At 38.2% G+C, this 25,442-nt stretch overlaps 1 protein-coding gene across 1 annotated transcript in view; it reads left to right on the top strand.

Moving 5' to 3' along the window:
• Nucleotides 1–18,064: 18,064 nt before the first annotated feature.
• Nucleotides 18,065–25,442, top strand: part of THSD7B (thrombospondin, type I, domain containing 7B) — a 904,077-nt gene continuing 896,699 nt past the window's right edge. Inside the window, exons 1-2 of the mRNA XM_006834598.1 lie at nucleotides 18,065–18,077; nucleotides 18,929–19,739. Of these exons, the coding sequence (XP_006834661.1) occupies nucleotides 18,065–18,077; nucleotides 18,929–19,739 (824 nt within the window). The remainder of the gene's footprint in view (nucleotides 18,078–18,928; nucleotides 19,740–25,442) is intronic.

Raw genomic sequence — 25,442 nt, 5'->3', positions numbered from 1 at the left:
CGTATATCGTTTCATTGCCATGGTTACAATCCCCTCCATGCATTGTCAACCAACCAAATGATAGACCCGCAAGCCTGCCCCCTGGTCATCAGCACACAGCCCCTCTTCCTCTCTGGGTCTAGAGTTCCCAGCTGACTCCATCTCTTGATATCATCGTCTATGCCTCCATCTCTGGTGTTACTGTTTCTCTGGGTAGTGTCCTTCACTCCCCTCTTCTCCCTTGATGGTCCCAGGGTGCTCCACTTCTGGACTGTACAGCCAACCACTCCTCTCCTTTTGCTACAAAACACCTACCTTTACATTTCCAACCATCATAGTCAGTCCTGATAGTAATTATTCACTATTGTACTACATGAGTGCTATCCCCATCTCCTTTCATCTGTCCTGCCCAGACTTCAGATTAATATTTTTGAAGTGTCTTTCCATTACCTTCTCCTCCAAATAAATCTTTATGTTCCCTCTTACTCTTACTTCTCAGTCATGTTTCTCCCATTCCCCCCACACACAGAGGTAAGTACTGGATGCCTGACTCAAACTTCAGCCTTCTAAATAGTAACCACACTCAGTGCTGAGCGAGTGTGTCAGTGGGAAGGCATTTCCTCAGGAATCCTTTAGGCTTGCTCTGATGTTCTGGTTTCCCTGTGCATTTGGGCTTCCTCCTCAGGCAGACAATGGTCCAAGTCATCAGCCTTAAAACACATCCTCTTTGCCCTGCCCTCCCTAAGGAATGGGTATCTGAGGATGTAATCATGGCAGCACCCTCTAAGAAGTCCACATTCTCCTTTGCAGTCCTCCCAATTATCCTCCCAATATGCAGAGAATTCTCCTTTGCAGTCCTCCCAAATATGCAGAGAATTCAAGACATCTGGAGTTCTTCTAAAAATCAGTCTACTTTTAAAGGTTGTTTTAAGGACTGTGCCCAATAATTGTTGTAACATGTTAAGCACAGTATTTGAATGTTGCTGTTACTGTTATAATTATGATTTGGTTTAAGGAACATTACATTTGTTGATGTTGTTAAGTGCCATTGAGTTGGTTCCGACTCATAGTGACCTTGATAGGGTTTCTAGGGAGCAGTTGGTGAATTTGAACTGCCAGCATTGTGGTTTGTAGTCCAGTACTTATCCTACAGCACCACACCCAGGGTCCAAGGGACATTACATAGAGCTGCTCAAATATAGGAGGGAGTTTGGCACGTGGAGGAAGTGAAAGATGACCAACATGACTAGAGCATTGAGTGAGGGCGGGAGGCCCAGACTTTCAGAGTTCGAAGGAAGTTATGATAGGGCCATAGACACTTGTTTGCTGGAGGTTGCTGATATGTTTTAAGCACTGGAATGACATACAGATGGCATTTTGTATTCAAAGAGGGACCTGCTTAAATTACTAAAAAGTCATTCTGGCTGCAATATGGGGAATAGGTCCTTATGGGGGTGAATTGGGGATGTGAGAGTAGATTCTGGAAGGAGACATGAGAAGGTGGTGGCTTGGACTAGAGTGGTGAGAATGATGAACTTATAGAGTAATGTTTAGGAGGTAGACAGATGACTGATAGAATTTTATTTTTGAAAATAGTCTTTTTTAATGTTCTTTAGCCTATATAGAGAGCCCTGTATGGTACCCTGGGCTAACGCACTGGACTGCAAAGTTGCTTTGAACTGCATGGTCAATGGTTTAAGCTCACCAGTTGCTCCTTGGTAACCCTATACAGGGTTGCTGTGGGTTGGAACTGACTCAACAGTACTTAACAACAACAAGCCTATATAGGATAAATAAGTGTTTTTGCTGTTTCTCGATCGGAACAAAACATTGTGATTATACCAGGAAATTACTGTTCCTCAGATTTTTTTTTGAAATGCATTACCTTGAAATTATTTCCCAGATGACAAGATTGTCACAGAGTCTTAAAATTGCTGTTTTAAGACAGAAATAATGATCCCTTAAAAAATAATTAGATGAACTAGATGTTCTGTCCACCAAAATGAAGCTGGTATTATTTTGACCTATTTATCAAATGAGTCTCTCCTACTAGGAAGAAAGAAGGATTCAAAGCAGATATAATCTATGGAACTATTAGAAAATTGTGGTTTCTAAGAAAAATAGTGCATTTGTGGTGCAATTGTTTTCCTGTTGTTGTTAAGTGTTGTCGAGTCAGCTCCGGCTCATATAGAATGTGGATAATGTTTCTGAGGAGTAGCTGGTGGGTATAAATTACTGACCTTGTGGTTAGTAGTCCTGTGCTTATCCTATAATGCCATGCTAGGACTCCCAGTTTTTATTTTAGGACAAATTAATTATTGAGTTGTATAATGGTAATAAAAAATGTTTTGATGCCATCCTCCCTTTTGTTTTATGTGTTTTTGAAAGGCCCAACATTTCTGCCTTTCTAGTAGTGGTGGTGGTTATGTGCCGTGAAGTTGGTTCTGACTCATAGTGACCCTGTACAGGGTTTCTGAGGCTGTAAATCTTTACGGGAGCAGAAAGCCTCATCTTTCTCCCACAGAGCGGCTGGTAGTTTCGAACTGCTTTCCTTGAAGTTAGCAGTCCAATTTGTAACCACTGTGCTACCAGAGTTCCTGCTACCTTTCTAGTGACCTTCTAATACCTGATATAAAACAAGGCCTCCCCTATCAAGCCTAGCAGTTCTTCAGCATTCACTGTGTAAAGAGTAGTTTATTCTCTTTTTGTGAGCAATCATACAGCTAAAAATCTCAGCTATAGCCTGTCCCAGATTTCTTTTTGTGTAATATAAAGCACATAGATTCCTGGCCTCCTGTAGTCACGGCTGGGGTAGCCACTGTGCTGAGAAATCCAGCAGAAGACCCTTGTGAGGGATTCAGCTTTACATGGCTTCTGCCTTGCTTTCCATTATTGTTTCCATTTTCTGATGCAAAACCGCTGAGTAACTGAATTCCTTCTACCTCTCCAGGGACTGCACAGGGCTTAGCTGAAGGGTTTGTAGTAAGTAAAGTCAAAGTTGAGTGGAGCCATATTTATGGGATGAGAACACCCCATTAATATCCCTTGACAGCTAACAGAGCCCCAGGACTTCTAGAGCCATCACCCGAACCAGGCCATTGAGCTGGAACCAAGGCAGGGACCTGCAGTGACTAGATTCTGGGGCTTTCTAACAAGCTGCATTCAGCATAGACCCTCTTCTTAATATATTGTACCTAATGGGCTTTGCAAAGCTTCATTCACTCCATGGATATCACTACTGGAATAGAACTGAAGTTATTGTGGGCAGGATTTGGATGACTCAGTGGTAGAATTCTCTTCTTTCATAAGGGAGGCCTGGGTTGTATTCCCAGCTAGTAGCCTTTGTGTGCAGCGACCACTGGTCTTTCAGTGCATTGCTATGATGGCAAGACTTTTTCTCACATACTGTGAACATATTATCAGGAAGGACCAGTTTCTGAAAAAAATTACCAACCTTGGCAAAGTAGAGAGTGCGCAAAAAGAGGTCTCTGTGCACTGGAATCCTCAATGAGATGATTTGATACAGTCTGTAACTATGGCTTAAACAAAGTGTAGGATTAGGTAATGTTTTATTCTGTTTTACATAGGGTTTCTATGCACGGGAACCCATTCAGTGGTATCTAGCAACAACATGATGCTGAATTGATTTCAGGGGAGCTTACAGACTGAAATGGAGTAGAAAGAAAAGTCTAGTGACCTAGTTCTAAAAATCAGCCAATGAAATACCTTATAGGTCACAATGGTTTCAGTTTCTACCAATCATGAGGCCAGAACAAGGCTGGATACCATTTTGTTCTGCTCAGTTATGCATTGGGTTGCATTGAGAGTTAGAGGTGGACTAGACATTTGCTAACAACAGCAACAACAAAACAGAGCTGGGGAGACATTCTAATGCTAGTGCTTATTAGGTATGTACTTTGACAAGTTCTTTAACCTCTTGCTGCAGTGTTCTTATCTAGCAAACCAGAACAATATTGATAATGCACTTATGATATTAGAAAGATAGTAGGTGCTCAGAGGGGAGGGGAGAAGGGGGAAAGGTAGCTTTTGCTACTATTGTTGTAGTTATTTTAGGAACACATCATTTCTGATTACTCCCTGGGAGTTCCTTGGAGTCCAAAACTTAAAACATTATTAAAGGTACTGGAACAGTACCTTATTCAGTGTTCTTTACCACGTTGTTGTTGTTGTTAGGTGCCATTGAGTCGGTACCAACCCATAGCAACCATACGCACAGCAGAATGAAACACTGCCCGATCCTGGGCCAACCTGACCACTGTTGCCATGTTTGAGTCCATCGATGCTGCCACTTGGCTAATCCATACTAAAGCATAAAGAATCCCATTTCACATAATAAACTACAGAGTAATTGAGAACAACTACTTTCTCCAGTTGTCAGCCTAGAAGACAGAGAAATCTCAATATTTATTCATAGGTAGTTAATTACATGTGCTATGTGTTTTCCTCTTTCTTCTCTCTGAGTTTTTATGGAATTTCTTCTTGTTTGTTCTGTGGTTCCCCTCCCTGCCCTGCCCTGCCCTGCCCTGCCCCAAGTTTAGATTGTAGCCATTAGTGGAGTCCTTATTCTTCACTTGCTGTCTTAGAGTGTTTATAAGGGAAACTAATGTCATACAGGGAGTCCTGGTGTGGTGCTGTGGGTTAAAGCCAGACTGCAAAGCCATTTGAACTGCAATGTCAGTGGTTCAACCTTACTAGCTGCTCCTTAGAAACCCTATACGGAGTTGCTATGAGTCAGAATTGACTTGACAGCACTTAACAACAACAACCACAACAGTATCATACAGTGTAAGGATCATTGGATTGTGAATCTGGGAATGGAATTACCTTTCCCTTTCTGCTCCCAGATGGCTGTGTGACCTTGGATGAGTCATTTAATTTGTTTGTAGTTTATTTCCTCCTCTGATAAATGTAGATTGTAACAATTCCTTTCCATTTCCACATTCTAGGAATTTAGTACGATTTGAGTATATCCCACCTTAATTTAGAGATGCTCTTAAGAATAGATTTGAAATATTGAGAATTAATGATTCAAGATCAGAGGAGCTGTGGGATGGTAGCAAGGGCATCATAACACATGAAGAAACCAAACAATCATTTAAAATGGAAGAAAGGAAGAAAAGACCAAAACGGATGTCAGAAGAGCTTCTGAAACTTGATCCGGAATATAAAGTAGCTAAAGCAAATCGAAGAAATGATCAATCAAAAACTCCTAGGGAAGGTAGAGAACTCTTATAATGAAATGGTCAAATACCTGGAGTTAGAAAACCAGAAGGGAAGAACAAGCATGGCATTTCTAAAAATGAGGAAACTGAAGGAAAAATTAAGCCCTCCAGTTGCAATCTTGAATGATTCTATGTGTGAGAGACTGAATGATGTAGGAAGCACCAAAATAACTGGAACCAATACACAGAGTAACTGTACCAAAAAGAATTGGTCAATGTTCAACCATTTAGGGAGGTGTAGCATATGATCTAGAATCAATGGTACTGAAGGAAAAATTCCAAGCTACTCTAAAGGCTTTGTTGAAAACCATGTCCCCCAGGATGAACAGGGTACCAAATGAGTTGTTTCTACAAATGGATACAATACTGAAGGTGCTCATTTGTCTATGCCAGGGAATTTGGAAGACAGTTGCTTTGCCAACTGATTAGAAGAGATCTACATTTCTGCCCATTCCAAAGAAGGGTAATCAAAGACAATGCAGAAATTATTGAATACTATCATTATTATCACACACAATTTAACTTTTGCTGAAGATAATTCCAAAACTGTTGCAGCAGTACATCCACAGGGAAATGGCAGAAATTCAAACCAGATTCAGAAGTCAATGTGGAATAAGGAATATCATCAGTGATGTCTGATGGATCTTGACTAAAAGCAGAGAATATCAGGAAGATGTTCACTTGTGTTTTATTAACTATCTAAATACACTCAACTGTGTGGATCATAACATATTATGAAAAATTTTGGGAAGAACTTGTACACAGACCAAGAGGCAGTCATTTGAACAGAAGGGACTATTACATGGTTTAAAATCAGGATAGATGTGCTTCAGGGTTATATCCTTCCACCAAATGTATTCAATCTGTATGCTGAGCAAATAATTCTAGAAGATGAACTATATGAAGAAGAATATGGCATCAGCATTGGAGGCAGACTCATTAACAGCCTGCAGAATGCAGATGACCAACTTTGTTTGCTAAAAGAGGATTTGAAACACCTACTGATGAAGGTCAAGGACTACAGCTTCAGTATGGATTACACCTCAAGAGTAAAAAAAAAAAAAAATCCTCAAAAATGGGCCAATAAGCAACATCATGATAAATAGAGAAAAAATTGAAGTTCTCAGGATTTCATTTTACTTGGGTTATCAATGCCCAGGGAAAGAGCAATCATGAAATAAAATGTCTTACTGCAGTGGACAAATCTGCTGCAAAGGATCTCTTTAAACTGCTAAAGTACAAATATATCATTAGAGAACTAAGATGTGCTTGACTTAACCCATGGTATTTTCAGTTGCCTCATATGCATGTGAAAGCCGAACAATGAAGAAAGAAGAATTGATGCCTTTGCATTATGCGGTTGGTGAAAACATTGAATGTGCTGTGGACTGCCAGAAGAATAACTAAATCTATCTTGAAAGATAGATTTGTTCAAGTTTTGGTTTGTTACTGTAGGATAAGCACTAGACTACGAACTGCAAATTGGAAGTTCAAACCCACCAGCCATTCCTCAGAAATCCTATATAGGATCTCTATGAATTGGAACTGACTAGATGGCACCTAACAATAACAACATCTTCGAAGAAGTACCACCAAATGTTCTTTGCAAGTAAGGATGGCAAGAGTTTGTCTCTTGCACTTCTACCATGTTATAAGGAATTAGGACCAGTACTTGGAGAAGGAAATCATGCAAGTAAAAAGAGAATGACCTTCAAGGAGATGGATTGACATGTGGTTGCAGCACCAGACTCAAACGTGGCTGTGATTATAGGGGCAGTGCAGACTGGGCAGTATATAGGGTCACTGTGAGTCACAAAAGATTGAAACAACAACATAGAGTCCCGGTGTGGTGTTGTTAAGATAAGCATTGAACTGATAACCACAAGGTTAGAATTCAGTCCCACCAGCCACTCCTTGGAAACCCTATACAGGTCTTTATGAGTTCAACCTGACGCGACAAGACTTAACAAGAACAGCATTCAAACAAAATTATGGTGTTGGCGGAGAATATTGAAAGTACCATGGACGGTCAGAAAAACAAGGAAATCTCTCTTGGAAGAAGTATAGCCAAAATACTCCTTAGAAGCCTTAAGAGATCAGTTCCTGGAGAAAGACAACATGCTTGGTAAAGTGGAGGGTCATTGTCAAAGAGGAAGACCCCCAACAAGATGGATTGACAATGACAGCAACGATGAGCTCAGACAAATGTGAAGCTGGTACAGGATGAGGCAATGTTTTGTTCTGTTGCACACAGGATCAATAGGAGTTGGAACTGACTCCACGGAACCAAAAAACAACAAAATACCTACTGTCTGTCAGAATACAGTGAATTATATGAGGTTGAGAGTTCCTTTTATCCCTTGGAGTTATTAGACAGTGGAATTCAATTGATAAATAATTGTTAAAAGGTGGTTTTCTAAGTGGTGTTTGCATTGCCTGGTGAATTGTACTGAGCTCTTTCTAAACTGCTTTGCTATCACGAGCCACTTAATTGATGATGTAGCCACTAGTGAATAATAGTTTGTAATTAAAAATGAAAAGTAACAGTGGCAATTTGCTTTCCAGTCTGAGGTATCTGGCCGCAAAGAAAAAACTGGACTTGGAAGTTGTTAAGAGTCAGATTAAAACCATCAGAGAGAAAGAGCCTTGGATATTAGCAATGATGTGTATGTTTATGTGAAGTCTAAATGTTCCATCTGCATGTGTGTCATGGTCTCACATGGTATTATGGACTGCCTTGCAAAGTTAATCTTTACATTTGTGAAAATTAAATTGTATTTGGCACCTCTTAAATTATATTGCTTAATTTTCCTAAAGATAATTACTCTTTGGGTCATAACTTTTTCAATAGTAGTAATGAAATTTTTGTTTGTTTGCTTATGTAAAATATGGAGTGGGATCTTGTTACTGAAATGTATTAAACTTTAATTTTATAACTGTTTTCAAATCTGTTTTTATATTCTGTTGTATATCATTAATAGAAGATATACAATTTAGTGGTTATTTACAAACCAAAAAACAAACCTACTGCCATTAATGAGATTATAATTCATAAAATACCATGTATACTTTGCTAGACTATAAATCTTTTTAAGGGAACAGGCAGCCACATTCTTCTCCTGCATATTGGGTGGTGGGATTGAAGCACTGACCTTTTAATCAGCAGTCCAATGACTAAACCACAGTACCACCAGAACTCCTCGGACTTATACAAGGGGTCTTCCAAAAGTTCATGAGAAAATTCCATTATCTTGTAATTCCATTTTCCACAAATTTTTGGAAGCCCCCTTATATAATGGGCAGAGCTTCCCTGAGAGATTATATTGCATGGCTCCGTGAATCTTCTTATAGGGTACATAGGTTATTGTTCATGCTGATAGATTTAGTAATGCATGCTAAGACTACTCTTTCTGCTTTCTAATCGTGTATTTGCTTCCAGGGCTCCTTCCCCACTTCTGAAGTCTGCTTCAGATACAATGAGCTATTTTTTGTGGGTTTTAGTATGTGTAGATTGGCCTGAGCCAGCTAGCCACTAGCCAGGTGCTGTCCACTTGATCCTGACTCAGGGTGACTCCACATGATCAGAGGAGAACTGTTACCTCTGGTTTTCAATAGCTGAAGTTGTGGAAGAAACTATCTTCTGAGGCACTTTTATATGGACTTGAACTGTCACCCTTTTGTTAGTAGCCAAGTGTTTAATCAGTTGTGTTATGTAGTAACTCCAGACAGGCCTAAAAAAGGGACCAAATGCCCTCTCCTTGAACAAACGGTTATTAAATTTAGTCTATACATTTAGTAATAATTCTTTATTATGGTAGAGCTCTGGTAGTGTAGTGGTTACGAATCGGGCTACGAACCTTAAGGTCAGCGGTTCGAAACTACCAACCGCTCCGCGGGAGAAAGATGAGGCTTTCTACTCCCGTAAGGATTTACACCCTCGGAAACCCTGTACAGGGTCGCTATGGGTCGGCACCGACTCGAATGCACTTAACAACAACAACTATATATATATATATATATCCTGGCTATACTTCTTCCAAGAGAGATTTCCTTGTGTATATCATCCATAACCGAAGCTCAGTGTGACCTAAGCAATTAACCACTTTTTCTCCTCCTTCCCCACACTCTAATAACAAACAAAAATTTTAGTCACTAATTTTTGTGATTGATGTTAAGTGCTATCTAGTCAGTTGCAACTCATAGCAACCAGGTATAGGGTTTTTGAGGCGTGGCGGCTGAGTTGGACTTCCAACTTGGTGGTTCAAATCGACCTTGTGGTTCAGTTTTTTTTCCTACAGTACCACACCAAATCTAGATATTTCAAGTAAGTGGAATCGTAGAAATCTTTGTTCTTCATATTTTGATGTTGTATTCATTTTTTTTATCACCAGGTTCTTGTATACTTCCTGTAGAGAAGTAGGTAATCAATAAATGTTGTTATAATGAATGAGTACTTAGATGCCACTTGTTCTCATTCCCTGGTTTCTTAAATGTGTTACAGAAAGTGGGATTTCTTAGAAAAGTACCTTTTATGTAACGGAGGGATTACTTTAATTATTCCCTAGTCAGTACAAAAGCTTTTTGAAAGTGCAAGCTACTACATAAATTTCAAACTGTTTCTTGTAGGTGAGCCATCTATAGGTACATCAGTGTGGTGTTATGTGGGATTTTTCTAATCTTGAGGTTTATGAGTGCTTGAGTTTAGTAATCATCCACAAATACTTTAAGATATTAGAGTTCTGCATTGTCATCCATGCCATTTTTCAACCTGCTTCCCCTAGTTAAAAGTAAAACAATGTCAGGATAGTAAAAGCTATGGTTGGAAAAGATACAGTTAAACAAACATCTCTTCCTATTGCATGGAAGGTATGAAATCAGGGTTGCTGCTTTAAACAGTAGAAAGTAGTGTGCAAAAATTATAATGAGTGTGTTTTTTATTTCTATCTGCTACAGCTTTCTTTTTTCTATATTGTAGACATTTTAGTGACTACACCCCCAACCAGCAGGCTGTCTCAAATGTGATGATTTCAGTTGGGTGGATGCATTCATCTAAACTAATCCAGTTAAGGGTAACTCAATTAAGAGAATAACATTTGTCAGCACTTTTCTGCTTCTGGAAGAATATTACTTTATAGCTTCCACATATTTGCATTGCTTGTAAAAAACACAGGCAGTTAAAGAAAAAGAATAGAGGAATCACAGTCTTGAATTTGAATATGACCTCAAAGTTCATCCGTTCTATTCTTCTAGTTCCAAAGATTTTATGTCTAAACCAAACATTGTAACAAGTTAATTAAAACTGATGTGGTTTAAGATCCTGCGGGATTTATTTGATAGTAACTGTGTTCATCTCATTAACAAGCCCTGGTGACTCAGTGGTGAAGTTCTGGGCTTCAACCAAAGGTCGGCAGTTGAATCCACCAGCTGCTTTGCAGGAGAAAGATGTGGGAGTCCTTAAAGTTTGTTACGTGCCCTGGAGTCGGTTTTGACTCATAGCAACCCTCTACAGGGTTTCTGAGGCTGTAAATCTTTATGGGAGCACAAAGCCTCGTCTTTCTCCTGTCGAACAGCTGGTAGTTTCAAACTGCTGACCTTAAGGTTCGCAGCCTGATTCGTAACCACTACACTTCCAGAGTTCCTTCCCCTAAAGATTGTTGTTGTTGTTATGTGCCCTAGAGTCAGTTCAACTCATAGCGACCCTGTACAGGGTTTCCGAGGCTGTAAATCTTTACAGGAGCAGAAAGCCTCATCTTTCTCCCATGGAACAACTGGTAGTTTCGAACTGCTGACCTTGTGGCTCGCAGCCCGATTCGTAACCACTACGCTACCAGAGCTGCCCTAAAGATTACAGCCCTGGAAATTATATGGGTAATTTTATTCTGTAGGCTCCTTATAAGCACTGGACCTGTGGTGTTAAGATTGGTGTTCATCTCAGAGAAAGTATTGGAAGTGGTAGATAACATTTCTTATATAATGCTGACCAGTGTAAACAAATACAGAACTACTATGTCCATTGTATTATTGAAATCTTTCCTGAGAGCACACATGAGTGTTAGGTAAAAGTTGTATTAGATCAGTTATTAAGCTTGCAATCCTTTAATTGTTGTGAAAATGTTAAAGTTGGTATCTATTTTCCTATTGGTGTTATTCTTAAGTGCTGTTGAGTGAGTTCCAACTCATAGCAAGCCTGTATGGGGCTTCCGAGGAGCAACTGATGGGTTTCAACTGCGAACCTTATGGTTCAAATGGACCTTGTGGTCCTGTGTATTATCCCTATTAAGACATATAAAATGACTCACATTTGAAAAAAAAAAAAAAGTTCCTTTAGGTAAATTACCTATTATATATATTCTAAATGTAATCATCTGTATTTTCTTGTGTTCTGAACTTGGACAAAGCATGTAGGGCTTCTCAAGACGCAGGTTACATTTAACTTCCATATGCATGTTGTTGTTTTTTTTTTGAAAAGGCAGAATCCCTCAGGGCAGTGTGATTTTCATGTGTGTGTGTGTGTTTAAAGTTCATAGTCAAACACAACTGAATAAATCATGAAACACATTTTCTTTCTCTGCCTGAGAAATGCAAATTGTTATAGGTCAATTGCTGAAAGGTCTTGTCTCCATCTCGTATGTCTTGTTTGCAATTTGTTTTTCATTTATTCCAAGCATACACAATTCACTTTGCATTTGCTTGTTATTTACCTGTTTTTCAGTTGCTTCAAACTTTTCTTTATTATGAGGAGGAACTATTCTCACTTGACAGGAACTTCCTAAATGTGGCTGTTACGAGCTGTGGAGTTGGCTCTGACTCATGGCAACCTTGTGTATAAGAGAACAAAACATTGTCCTGTCCTTTGCCATCATCATGAGTACCTTCTGACCCAGGGAGCTCATCTTCAAGAACTATAACAGACAGTATTCTGTTGTGACCCACAGGGCTTTTATTGGCTAATTTCTGTAAACAGATTGTTAGATCTTTCATCCTAGTCTTTATCTGGAAGCCCTGCTGAAATCTGTCCACTATGGATGATCCTGTTGTTCCAGAAAGCCTCATCTTTCTCCCGCGGAATGGCTGGTAGTTTCGAGCCGCTGACCTTAAGGTTCGCAGCCCGATTCGCAACCACTACACTACCAGAGCTCCATATATATATATATATATATATATAATGTTTATAAACATACGTGTGTCTTATTGTACAAGAGGTACTATTCCAAATTTCTAGAGAGAGATGGGGATATAATTTTTCCCATATCACTTACAAAAATGCAAAACATTTTATGGGGAATAGAGTGAAGGTACAAAGCAGATAATCAGTTTTACATTAAACAAACCATATACTTAGTATCATTTTGATTGCAATCCATCAATGTTACATCATTTATTCCACTTCCTGTGTTTCTTGTTACCATTCCTCCTTCTTTCCTCACCCTTCTGAATCTTGTCCTTAGGTAATGTGGCCTTTGATCTTCAATGGCTGACTATTCTATGATGTATATCTCACTATTGTTGTTGTCTTCCCTATATATTTATCTATTGTTTGGCTGAAAAATAAGCCACAGGGGTGAGTTTGATTCCAGAACTGAAGGATGACCTAAGGCCATAGTGTTGGGGTTCTACCAGTTCTATCTGACTACTAAGCCTGGTCTTTGTTGTTGTTGTTTTTGTTTTGTTCCACATTTTCTCCCACACTATCCCTGCCTTTCTAATGCAATCCTTTTCAGAGCTCTTGGTAGTGGTAGCTGGGCACCATCTAGTTTTTCTGATCTCATTGTTGTGTAGACTGATGTTCACATGACCCAGAAGTCTACTAGACAGTTGCTAAGCTTCTTCAATTGTCATCACTCTTCTGTCCTCCAGACACCTTAAGTGGTTGCTTTTTCTTTTTTCAAGTTTTTATTGTGAATTGAGTGATAATTTACAAGGGAGAACATTGGTTTTACACTCTCATTCTATTGTTTTTTTTTTTTTTCATTGTAATGATTACAATCCCCTCCATGCATCATCATTCAACAGTATTTGCTTCTATTCCCACTTTTTTTTTTTTTTTTTATGTACACAAAAACACCCAGGAATATATAATTATTTAAGCAACCAACAAGCACATTCTACAAGCTTTCCTCATGGCCACCTGCACACAGCCTTTCTCTTTCCATGAGTCTAAAATCCTCAGCTAGTCTGTCTCTCCATGTCATCATCTCTGCCTCCATCTCTAGTATTGCTGCTTCTCTGTATAGGACCCACATTACACTCATGCTCTTTTCCCTTAACAGTCCCAGGGTCCTTTGTTCCTGGACTATAAGATTAACTACTCTCCTCTTTTTGTTACTCAATGTCTGCCTTTACAGTTGTGACAATCGTAATTCACCATGATAACAATTACTCACTATTGGATCATATGAACCTCATCCCCATCTCCTTTCACCAGACATCTAAACAAGATGAAAACTATTCAGTGAGGATTCTACTTTCCTCTGCACACTCTGAAACTAAACTCTCTTTTGAAAACTTGTAAGCCAGACACTTCATGTTGTTAGTTTTGGTATATAGTATGAGATATGGCTCTTGTTTCATTCTGCAAATGTGTATCTAATTTTGCCAGTATCATTTGTCAAAGAGACTATCTATCCCCATTGTGTTTTTGACCCTTTTTCAAAGATCAGCTGACCTTAAATGGATAGATTTGCTACTGGATTCTCAATTCTGTTCCAGTGATCTATGTGTCTATCAGTGTACTAGTACCAAGCTGTTTTGACTACTGATGCTGTATAGTAGGTTGTGATATTAGGAAGTGAGAGACCGACTTTGTTCTTTGCTTATTCGGGGTCTCTTTTCTTTTCAAATAAAGTTGGTGATTAGTTTTTCCATCTTCTTAAAGAATGATGCTGGACTCTGGATTAGAATTGCATTATATGTAGACTGCTACTGGTAGTTTTCACAACGTTAAGTCTTCCTATCCATGAGCATGGTATAATCTTCCATTTATGTAGGTCTCTTTTGGTTCTTTGTAATTTGGTAGTGTTGTAATTTTCTTTGTAAAGAGTTTTTGTTTCTTTGGTTAGATTTATTCCTAAATATTTTCTCTTTGGGGTGGCTATTGTAAATGGTATAATTTTTCTGGTTTCTTTTTCAGAGTTTTCTTTATTAGCATAATGGAGTCAACTGATTTCTATATGTTGATCTTGTACCCTGTCACTTTGTTGAAACTTTCAATGAATTCAAATAATGTTTTTCACTGAGTCTTTGGGAATTTTTATGTATAAGATCAAATCATCTGAAAATAGAGTTTTAGTTCATCTTTGCCAATTTTGAATATTTTTAATTTCTCATTACTTCTTATACTTTTGGTATACACTTCCAGCACAATGCTGAATTCTCCTCTTCCAAAGGAGGAATGCTTTCAGTTTGCCTCTATTGGGAGTAATATTGGCTGTTGGTTTTGTATAGATGCCCTTAATTATGTTGAGAATTTCCTTTCTATTCCTATTTTATTGAGTGTTTTTATCAGGAATGTGTGTTGGGTTTTGCCAAGTGCCTTCTCTGCATTGATCAATATGACCATGCAGTTCTTTTCCTTTGTTGTCATTAGACAACCATTTGGTCTTGAAAAATTCTATCATGGGATTCCCAGCATGATTTCTATCTCCAACACCATATATTTCCATCTCCTGATACTTCCTATTTGTTTCTAACCTTCCCATTCCAATCACCAGTAATTATCAATGCATCTTGATTGCATATTTGAACATTGTCAGACTACAGAAATTGGTAAAATTCTCCAGTTTCATTACTACTGGCTTTAATGGTTGGTCTCTAGATTTGAACAATAGTGGTATTAATTGTTCTTTCTTCAGCCAAAACAAGGCCATAATTCACCTATGGAGCAAAAAAAATCAATTGCTCATATTCAAGTTAATGCTGAAGCTGAAGAAAATTAAAACAAGTCCACAAGAATCAGAGTATGATGTTGTATATCTATTTCCTGAATTTACATAGCATCTCAAGAACAGATTTGATGCATCAGTCACTAATGACCAAAGACCATGAGAGTTGTGGGATGGTATCAAGAACATCATACATGAAAAAAGCAAAAGATGTTTGAAAAGACAGAAAATGAAGAAAAGACAAAAATGGTTGCCATATGAAGCTCTGAACTTCACTTTGAACATAGGAAGAAATGAGGAAGTCAAAGAGCTGAATAAAACATTTGCAAAGACAAGTGGAGAAGACCAAGCAAGTAAAGTTATTGTAATGAAATGTGAAAAGACCTGAAATTAGAAAATCAAAAGGGAAGAACACACTCAGCATTTTTCAAACTGAAAGAACTGAAGAAAAACAAGCCTTGACATTCTATATTGAAAGTGTCTATGGGCAAATTATGGAGTCCTTGTATAGTGCTACAGGATAATGCACTAGACTGTAAGGTCAGTTTGAAATACAGGGTTGATGGTTGAAATCCACTAGCCACTCCTTGGAAATCCTATACAGTGTTGCTATGAAATGTAACTGACTCCACAGCACTAATTAACAATTATATGGGTAAATTATTGAATGATGTAGAAAGCATCAAAAGAAGATGAAGACAACACATAAAGTCACTGTACCAAAAGAAATGGTCATTGTTTAACAATTTCAAGAGGTAACATTATCAGGAACCTATGGTACTGAAAGATAATGTCCAGGCTGTACTGAAGGCTTTGCCAAAAAACAAGACTCCAGTTAACTGACAGAAAACAATGGAAATTTTTCAACAAACTGATGCAGCACTGGAGATGCTCACTTTCCTATGCCAAGAAGTTTTGAGGACATCTACCTGGCCAACCAATTCGAAGAGATCCATATCAATGCCTATTCCAAAGAGAGGTGACCCAAAGGAATTTATATATCATCACATAATATTATTAATATCACATGCAAGTAAAATTTTGCTGATGATAATTCAATAATGATTGCAAGTATAGATTGACAGGGAACTGCCAGAAATTCAAACCAGAGGATGTAGAACTAGGAATATAATTCCTGGCATCATATAGATTTTGGCTGGAACAGAGAATACCTGAAAGATGTTTACTTCTGCTTTATTGACTATGCAAAAAATTCGACTATGTGAATCATAACTAACTATGGACAGTGTTTAATAAAATGGGTATTCTAGAACACTTAATTGTGCTCATGAGAAGCCTGTGCTCATTCGAACACAACAAGGGGATACTGCATGGTTTAATATCAGAAAAGGTTTATCGGGCAGGGTTTATCTTTTTATTGTGCTTATTCAATGCTGAGCAAAAAATTCAAGAAGCTGGATTACAGGAAGACCCTGGCATCAGGTTTGGAGGAAGGCTCATTAACAACCTGTGATTTTCAGATAATACAACCTTGCTTCCAATAATTACTGAAGAAGATCAAAACTACAGTCTCCAGTATAGATTGCTCCTCAGTGTAAAGCAATCAGAATTCCTCACAACAGGGACAATAAACACCATCATGACAAATGAAGAAAATAGCAAAGGTATAAATTTGAGGACTAAGGTTGGCCTGCTCCAAGCCATAGTATTTTCAATTACCTCATTTGCTTGTGAAAGTTGGGCAGTTAATAAGGAAGAATCAATTAAGAAGAATCAGTGCATTTGAAGAATATTAAAAGTATCATGGGCTGCCAGAAGAACAAAGGTGTGCAGCCAGAATGCTCTTTAGAAGTCAGGATGGTGACATTTCTCTCATACTCTGGACATGTTAACAAGGAGCAACTAGTCCCTATGGAAAGACATCATCCTTGGTAAAGTGGAGAGTCAGAGAAGAAGAAGATCCCATAAAGATGGAGTGACTGTGGCAACAACAATGAGCTTAAAGGGAACAATTGTGAGCTGACCTTTCTTCAAGTGCTGGGGTGGTGCACCCGGTGCCACACTCACAATGACATGGCTTCAACCTTGGGCAGAATAGGGAGTGTGCAGTTTGTGGATGAGGGTGGGGCTGGTCACACCTCTAGTCACCAGGGAAGTTTATGCCACCCGTATGCCTCTCTGCTGTCAGGCCAATATCTGGATCGAATGATACTCAGAAAAGTTCAAGATGGCTACACTAAGTCAGGCCAGCCAACAATTCACCTGTCTTTGTCTTTTCTTACTGTCCCTATGCAACTTCTTCTCCTACTCAGTATCCAATCCATTTTTCTTTCCTTTTTCTCTGAGTTTTAGAGTTCCAGGATTATCATTTTTATCTGTCTCTTCTGTCTTTGCTCTAGAGGGTCTGTGTAATGTTTGTCTAATCTGCTATTGTGTCATAAGTATTCCCATATCACTTTACACTTTTGTTACTTTCTGTACTCATCTTCAAAGGAATGTTAATCAAAAATAGGATAAACCATGTCTCAGCAAAGAAACAAGTCTGTCTTGTGATTTTTAAATCACACATGCCACTGTGAACCTGGAAAAGCCTTTTTAATAAGACAAGTTTCGATTTAGACACCTGGGTTCTAATTGTAGTATGTTGTTGTTGTTGTTGTGTGCCGTTGATTGTAGTATACCATGTGTTAATTGTGTTGCCTTCGGTATGCTTTTTAAGTTTTGTGAGTTTCTTTTTGTCCATGTAATCAAATGAACATACTTTCCCTTGGGAATCCTGGTATGGTACTGTATGATAATCACTGGACTGCTAACCACCAGGTTGGAAGTTCAGTTCCACCAGTTGCTTCTTGGAAACCCTATGCAGGGTTGCTATGAGTCAGAATTGACTCGACAGCATACAACAACAATAACTCCACCTCCTGGAGCTCTTGTACAAAATAGGAATTAAGTATGTAAGGCACTTGACCCCTTACCTCTGGAGTGCTAGAGGGTGGGGGTATGGGAAGCCTGGGTTTGTATTTGAACCAGTGCAGCTACTTTTCTCATCAGGGCTGAGTTTAGATTATTAATGGTTTAACAACCAGTTTAGGGCCAAGTTCTAAATATTTAACAATCTTCATCGAAGTTCAGCATACCACTGAAAGCGTTCAAGAAATGGCAGCAATTGCATCTTAATAATTATATTTGTCTTCCATTGAGCTAGGAAAATTTGTTGCTATTTGGTAAAATCTTGTATTGATGGAGGATATAATAGCTAAAGAAGGAGGATAAATCGTAAAGTTTTAACTATTAATGTCTTTAAAGACAAAAGCCATTACAGTACTTTATTTAAAAAATAATATAATCAGAAGAAAGCAATTCTATATGAAGAAGAAAATGTGCCAGTCAATTGCTTTAAAAGTAGGAATCAGGGTCACTTGGTGTAAGATGTTTTAGATAAATTGAATTTAATATTACACTTTCACAACTGATTAGAAATAGCTCCTTCACTTTTCTGATCATATTTTCTTGAATCCATAAAAAAATTTATGAGTGAAAATTTGAGTGCATGTGATACCTAAACAAGCAAAGGGAGACAGGAATTTATATAAAAATCTATAGTATTTTTCAAAAGTTTTCTTTAGCTTTATATGGTAACTGTCTTTATATCATTTGAATCTGATTTAAGATGTTAAAACTTTGCTAGCCCCCCAAAAAGTGTGCTACAACCTTGCTGAATTATACTAGCATTGTCTGTGTTCCACCAAAAATTCATGCTTGGAAATGCGTTGTGTTGGGAAGTGTGCACCTTGACTCCTATTTTCCTGTGAATTGCTGCCCATCATCGCTGAGAGATTGACACACCTGTTTTTCTGCCTCTAGGCCCCTGGGGAAGGTGTGCTGGAGACTGTGGGCCAGGTGGAGTGCAGAGTCGTGCACTGTGGTGTTTTCATGTGGAAGGGTGGACAAGCCACCTGTCGAACTGTGAAGAAAGCAACAAGCCTGCCAAGGAAAGAAGTTGCTTCCGCATCTGTGACTGGCACAGTGAGCTCTTCCAGTGGGAAGTGTCCGATTGGCATCACTGCGCACTGGTTCCTTATGTCCTCGGGGAAGTTAAGCCTCATGCTGCCGAGTGTGTGACAGCTCAGCACGGACTCCAGCACCGGACAGTGCGCTGCATTCAGAAACTGAACAGAACCGTGGTTGCAAACGAAATTTGTGAACATTTTGCCTCTCAGCCCCCCACCGAACAAGCTTGCCTCATTCCGTGCCCCCGGGACTGTGTTGTATCTGAGTTCTCTCCATGGTCCCAGTGTAGCAAAGGGTGCGGGAAGAAATTGCAGCACAGAACACGCACAGCCCTTGCGCCCCCACTCTACGGTGGATTACAGTGTCCAAACTTGACTGAGTCCAGGGCCTGTGATACTCTAGTGGCCTGTCCTCTCGGGGAAGAAGGATATACTTTTAGACTAAAGGTTGGCCCGTGGAGTAAATGCAGACTGCCTCACTTTAAGGAAATTAACCTAAGCAGAAGAAATGTCTTGGATTTTAGTTCCGACTCAAAGGAGCGAGTCACCTTTAGACATCAAAGTTACAAGCCACATCACCATTCCAAGCCATGGGACTTAGAGCTAGGTTATCAGACCCGACAGTTTTGGTGTACAAGAAGTGATGGGAAAAATGCAATGTTAAGGTAGGAGGCCTTCGGCGCTTACTTTAGTTCACCTAAACTATTTTTCAGTATTACTTTATGAGCCGTCTTCATGCTTTTCCATAAAAGGAAAAGGTAATCAGGTTTGTAAATGTGCGTTTTTAAAAGTTTCCTGTGTAACATTTTCAGTTTCAATTAGAAATTTGTAAAATGTCTGAGTCTAGACTAGACAGTACTCTGAATTCTTTCTTGACTAGCAGTGCAACTATTGAGTCTATGTTATCTATTTCAATATTTTATCAAGAAAGTTGTTGCAAAGTGCCTTGTAGTTCAATCAAGTTCTGACTCACAGCAACCATGTATAGGTTTTCCAAGGATCAGTTGGTAGATTTGAATCATCAGCCTTGAATATAGCAGTCCAGTGCTTATCCTACAGTGCCGTACTAGGACCCAGGATATAACCAGTAAACAAACAAAAACAGAAGCACTACTCTTTTGTTTTTATAATCATTTAATACCAGCTGCTTTTATTTTTTTATCTTCTTAGGTGCTTCTTTATAGTGATAACAATTCAAATTCACTCTCCAGTGTGTGATGGAAATAATATAAATATCTGTCCTTTTTTTAATGTTGAAAAATTATTTTCTTTTGTTTTCATCATTATTTACATCTGAGCTGTACATTTTGTATTATAGTTATTGTTAAGTGACATCGAGTCGGTTTTGACTCAGGGTCCCTGTATAGGGTTTTTAAGATGAATCTGCTGAACTTGAACAATCAACCTTGTGGTTCAAACTGACCTTGAGATCAAGTACTTGTTCTATGGCATCACAATTGTAGTCTACCAAAATATTAATCCATAAGTCCTTAGCATTGCCTTAAGAAAACTCTTGTTACAGCAGTAATAAGAAGTGTATATCTCCGCGGGGGTCGAGGGACACTAGCGAATATGCGGAATCGGAATCTTCTGGTGAAGAAATGAAGGAATACAATCGAAAGGCTTTTCAACTTGCTGTCCTGTCTGGCTGTGCTCTCCAGCTTCTGCCCTTGCTTCTGCTTTCTGCTCTCTGCTGTCTGCCCTCTGCCTTCTCCCTCCTGCTCTCTGCTTCTTCTGCCACTTCTACTTCCTTCTGCCTCTACTGCCTTCTGCCACTTCTGCCTCTACTCCTGCTCTCTGCTTTCCTCTTTCTCCTTTCTCTGCCAGCCCAGCTCAGCAAGTCTTTATTTTTTATACTTAAAATTACACAGTACATGCATTGACACTTTTATCATTTCTTGAATTATTACACATTAGTCACAACATTCTTGCACCTGGTCCTTAGACAACTTTAACAAGAATACTCTGTGATGTTCAGACTGACCTTCATGTTCTGTCCCAGTATGAGGTAAAACTGTTTCTTCTTGTTGCTACTAAAAGATTATAAACTTTCTATCCTACATAATGTGCTATTATTTTCATAATAAAGGTATTCATTAAATCACTTGGAAGCTATGTGGCATAAAGCCCAACTTGGCTACTTGCTGCAAGAAGTGTAGATTATTAAGTAAAAACTATCCTTCACTTAAGTTCATTATTGTCTGCTTGTTTACGCAGGTGTCTGTATGTAGGGGTTTGAGAATTCTAGCTAATGACTGAATGTGGTGAGGCCTATGGGGGTAGGTCAGCTTGACTCTAATATGCTATTTGCTTTTGTGGCCTCACAAATGCAGTTACTTAGGTTTTCTATGAGAAGAAGTAATTTACACAATTTCTCTTTGTATTCAATCCACCAAGGCTGAAAGCAATTGCTGCTAAGCTAGTTTTTCCTAAGGTTTGTAGAATTCATTGTGAAAGCTGAGAATATTGCCATATTATATATTTTTACAAGTAAATTCAGAGCTAACTTTAAGGGAAGATAGGGGTCAGCTTTTGAGAGTCTCTCCCCCCAGTGCGGCCTTGCCAAGCAATGAGAGTTATGCGCTCCCCGCAAATATTTTATCAAGAAAGTTGTTGCAAAGTGCCTTGTAGTTCAATCAAGTTCTGACTCATAGCAACCATGTATAGGTTTTCCAAGGATCAGTTGGTAGATTTGAATCATCAACCTTGAATATAGCAGTCCAGTGCTTATCCTACAGTGCCATACTAGGACCCAGGATATAACCAGTAAACAAACAAAAACAGAAGCACTACTCTTTTGTTTTTATAATAACTTAAGACCAGCTGCTTTTATTTTTTTACCCTCTCAGGTGCTTCTTTATGGTGATAACAATTCAAATTCACTCTCCAATGTGTGATGGAAATAATATAAATATCTGTCCTTTAATTAATGTTGAAAAATTAATTATTTTCTTTTGTTTTTATCATTATTTACATCTGAGCTGTACATTTTGTATTATAGTTGTTGTTAAGTGACATCGAGTCGGTTTTGACTCAGGGTCCCTGTATAGGGTTTTCAAGAAGAAACTGCTGAACTTGAACCATCAACCTTGTGGTTCAAACTGACCTTGAGATCGAGTACTTGTTCTATGGCATTACAATTGTAGCCTACCAAAATGTTAATCCATAAGTCCTTAGCATTGCCTTAAGAAAACTCTTGTCACAGCAATAATAAGAATTATATATCTGTAGAGAGAGTGGACTCAATCTTTTTAAAATAATAGTTTGGATTTCAAAATTATTTGCGTTGTTTGATTTTATCTTACTCAGTTAAGCATCATAATACAATCTCATAGAAAGTATTGAAAGTTGTATTTGTTTAATCACCACCCCCAGAAGGATTTAAATAGAATCATTGAATTATTACTAAGTTTCTTTAGTAAACAGTAAAACACTTTCCTCTAGAATTAATGGTTATTTTCAGTTGCTTTTTCCTCCAGATCCACAGGTGACTGGAAAAGACTCAAAATATTACTTTTGCTATTCATGGATAAAGTAATGTAATTTTTTTTTATTAGACTTCACAAATGAACATTTTATTAAATCTTTGATGCTTCATTCTTTCTTATGCTGTGTGCAATCGGCAAGCCCATTAAAGAGTGATTTGCTGCTGCTTATTGTCTGGCTCTGAAGCCCACAAAATAAAGCAAACTAATTTTTGTGATTATTGTTTGAACATGTATGTGGGATTCTATACAAACATTCTTTCCTTATTATTCCTACTGCATTCCTGTATGAATATTATATGAGCATAGGAAATATTTTTCCTTGGTTTTAATCATTTTATTACATGAATTCTAGACATCATATTGAATCAAAACAATATTCTTAATATTAGATTGTAAAAATCTGTCACATTCCTTTCATTTAGTCATCTAATGATTAAGAAAGGTCTGTAAGGTGGTCATGGAAATACTAGGTTACCAGGAAAATATGAGTCTAACAGCTGTGTGATCACATGCTGACAATGTTATATCATTTTTATCCATATTGATAAACTGTGTAGACATATTCTACCAGAGTTTTTACTAGCAAGATTCAAATCTGTCTCTTAAAAGTTAACTTTTTTTCCATTGTGGATGTGATATGTTCAAGAAAACATTGCTGTTTTTCCAGCCACTTGAAAAGAGAAGGATGAGGCATTCTGCTTCCATAAAGATTTACAGGCTTGGAAAACTTACAAAGCAGTGCAATCGGTCCTACAGGAACTGACTTGATGGCACTTAATAACAGCATGATGAACTTTAAGTTTTCCTTTATCATCAATTTTTGTCACCTATGCTAATATCTGGAGTCCTTGTGTGGCACTGTGGACTAATACGTCAGACTGCAAAGCCGTTTGAACTGCAAGGTCTGTGGTTCAAGCTAACCAGCTGTTCCTTGGAAACCCTACACAGGATCACTATGGATCAGAATCAACTCGACGGCACTTAACAACAACAACAACAACATACTAATATCTGCCCCCCAGATCTGATTTCTTGTTGGTCTTCAGGTCTTTGTGCTTTGGGAGACTACAGGACAGTGGAATCCTAATTCCTCTTTTAATTATGGCAGTGGTTTCTTGTCACATCATTTGGAATAGGATAAGTCTGTCTTGACTACTGTACTATTAGCTTTGTCTTGTACTGTGCTGAAAGTTGCTTTCTTGATCTAGAACACCGTTGTTGTTGTTAAGTGCCTTCGAGTCGATTCTGACCCATAGCAATCCTGTATAGTGTTTCCAAGGAGCAGCTGGTGAGCTTGAACCACTGACTTTGCAGTTCAAATGAGTTTACAGACTGACCATTAACCCATAGTGCCACACAGGACTCCATAGAGCTTGAAATACTGCCCTTTATTAGCTCCTCCATTGATCACGGTAACTTTTGACATGCACTATGAATGATTGTTCTTTCATTGTTACATTTTCAATATGTTGTTGCTAACTACCTTAGAGTCAATTCTGACTCATACTGACCTTGTTTTAAGTTTCCAAGGAGCAACTGGTAGGTTTAAACCATCGGCTTGGCAGTAGGCAGTCAAGTGCTCATCCTACAACACTATTCAGGACTCCTTGTGGTAAATTGTTGTGAAGTGGCTTCAAGTCAATTCTGACTCACAGCAGCCCTGTATAGAGTTTCCAAGGCTGTATATCTTAATGGGAACAAAAAGGTGTGTGTTTTATTTAAGGTGTCTTTCTGCTCCCTCATCATTGGTTTACTTATTAGGTGTAAATATCCTCCTTTTTTTTTCCCCATTTGTCTCACTGAGCATCTGAATTTTTTTTCACTTTTATTTTGACAGGAATTTCTCTGAAGTTCTATTATTACATCTCAACATAGCTGTTCTACAACCTTTTCATAATTCTGAACTGGCTCCATGGTGCTTAACAACAACAAAATCTTAGCTATCAAAGGCACTATTATTGGATTTTTTTACAATACTTTATTTTATGAATTGAAGTAGCTTTCTCTATTCAGTTTTTGTTTCATGTTTCATTTCTGTCCTGTTTTTATTTTTTATTTTTCAAATAGAAATATGTTTGAGTTACAAAATTTGAGCTATGGACTCAGAAGACTGTTGCATGTTTAGGAAAGTGGTTCATATTTGTTGTTTGGGTGACTAAAATTCAGAAAAAAGGGAGCATTATTTTGATATAGAGTAATATTTGCTGTTGGCAGTCTTTTAGCAACTGTGATTATTTGGTACAATTTAATCATAACTTGAAAGCTCACACCACTTTATTTAAAATAATATTTTGTGATTTCCTCTTAAATTTCTTTAAGTCCCCTTCAATCCCTGAAAGGTAATAGATTTTAAGTCTCTAAAACAAATAATTAACATTAAAACTCGCATCTTGTTGTTATTTTTCTGGTTTCTTTGTGTTCTATCCTCTATGGCCCAAAGTCTACCTCTTGTCTGTCCATTGTCATTATGTGGTGACTGGTGTGTTGCTGTGGTTCTTGAAGTCATGCTGCTGGTCTTTCACATGCCATCAGGGTCACCCATGGTGGACAGAAATCAGCAGAGTTCCTAGACTAAGATAGACTAGGAGGGAGGACCTAGCAATTCCCTTCTAAAAAATCAGCCATTGAAAATTTTATGAATAACAGTGTTGCATTGTCTCATACAGTGCCAGAGATGAACCTCTCAGGTTGGAAGACACTCAAAATACAACTGAGGAAGAGCTACCTGCTCAAAGTAGAGTTACCATTAATGATGTGAATGGAACAATACTTTCAGGATCTTCATTTGTTGAAGTAGCATGAATAAAACTAGAAGAAATAACTGCAAAGACATATTGTTAATCAGAGCATGGAATGTGCAAATTATGAATCTAGGAAAAT

This window comes from Chrysochloris asiatica, unplaced genomic scaffold, assembly GCF_000296735.1.
Source record: "Chrysochloris asiatica unplaced genomic scaffold, ChrAsi1.0 scaffold00012, whole genome shotgun sequence".
Lineage (NCBI taxonomy): Eukaryota > Metazoa > Chordata > Mammalia > Afrosoricida > Chrysochloridae > Chrysochloris > Chrysochloris asiatica.
This window is presented reverse-complemented; position numbering and strand designations above follow the sequence as displayed.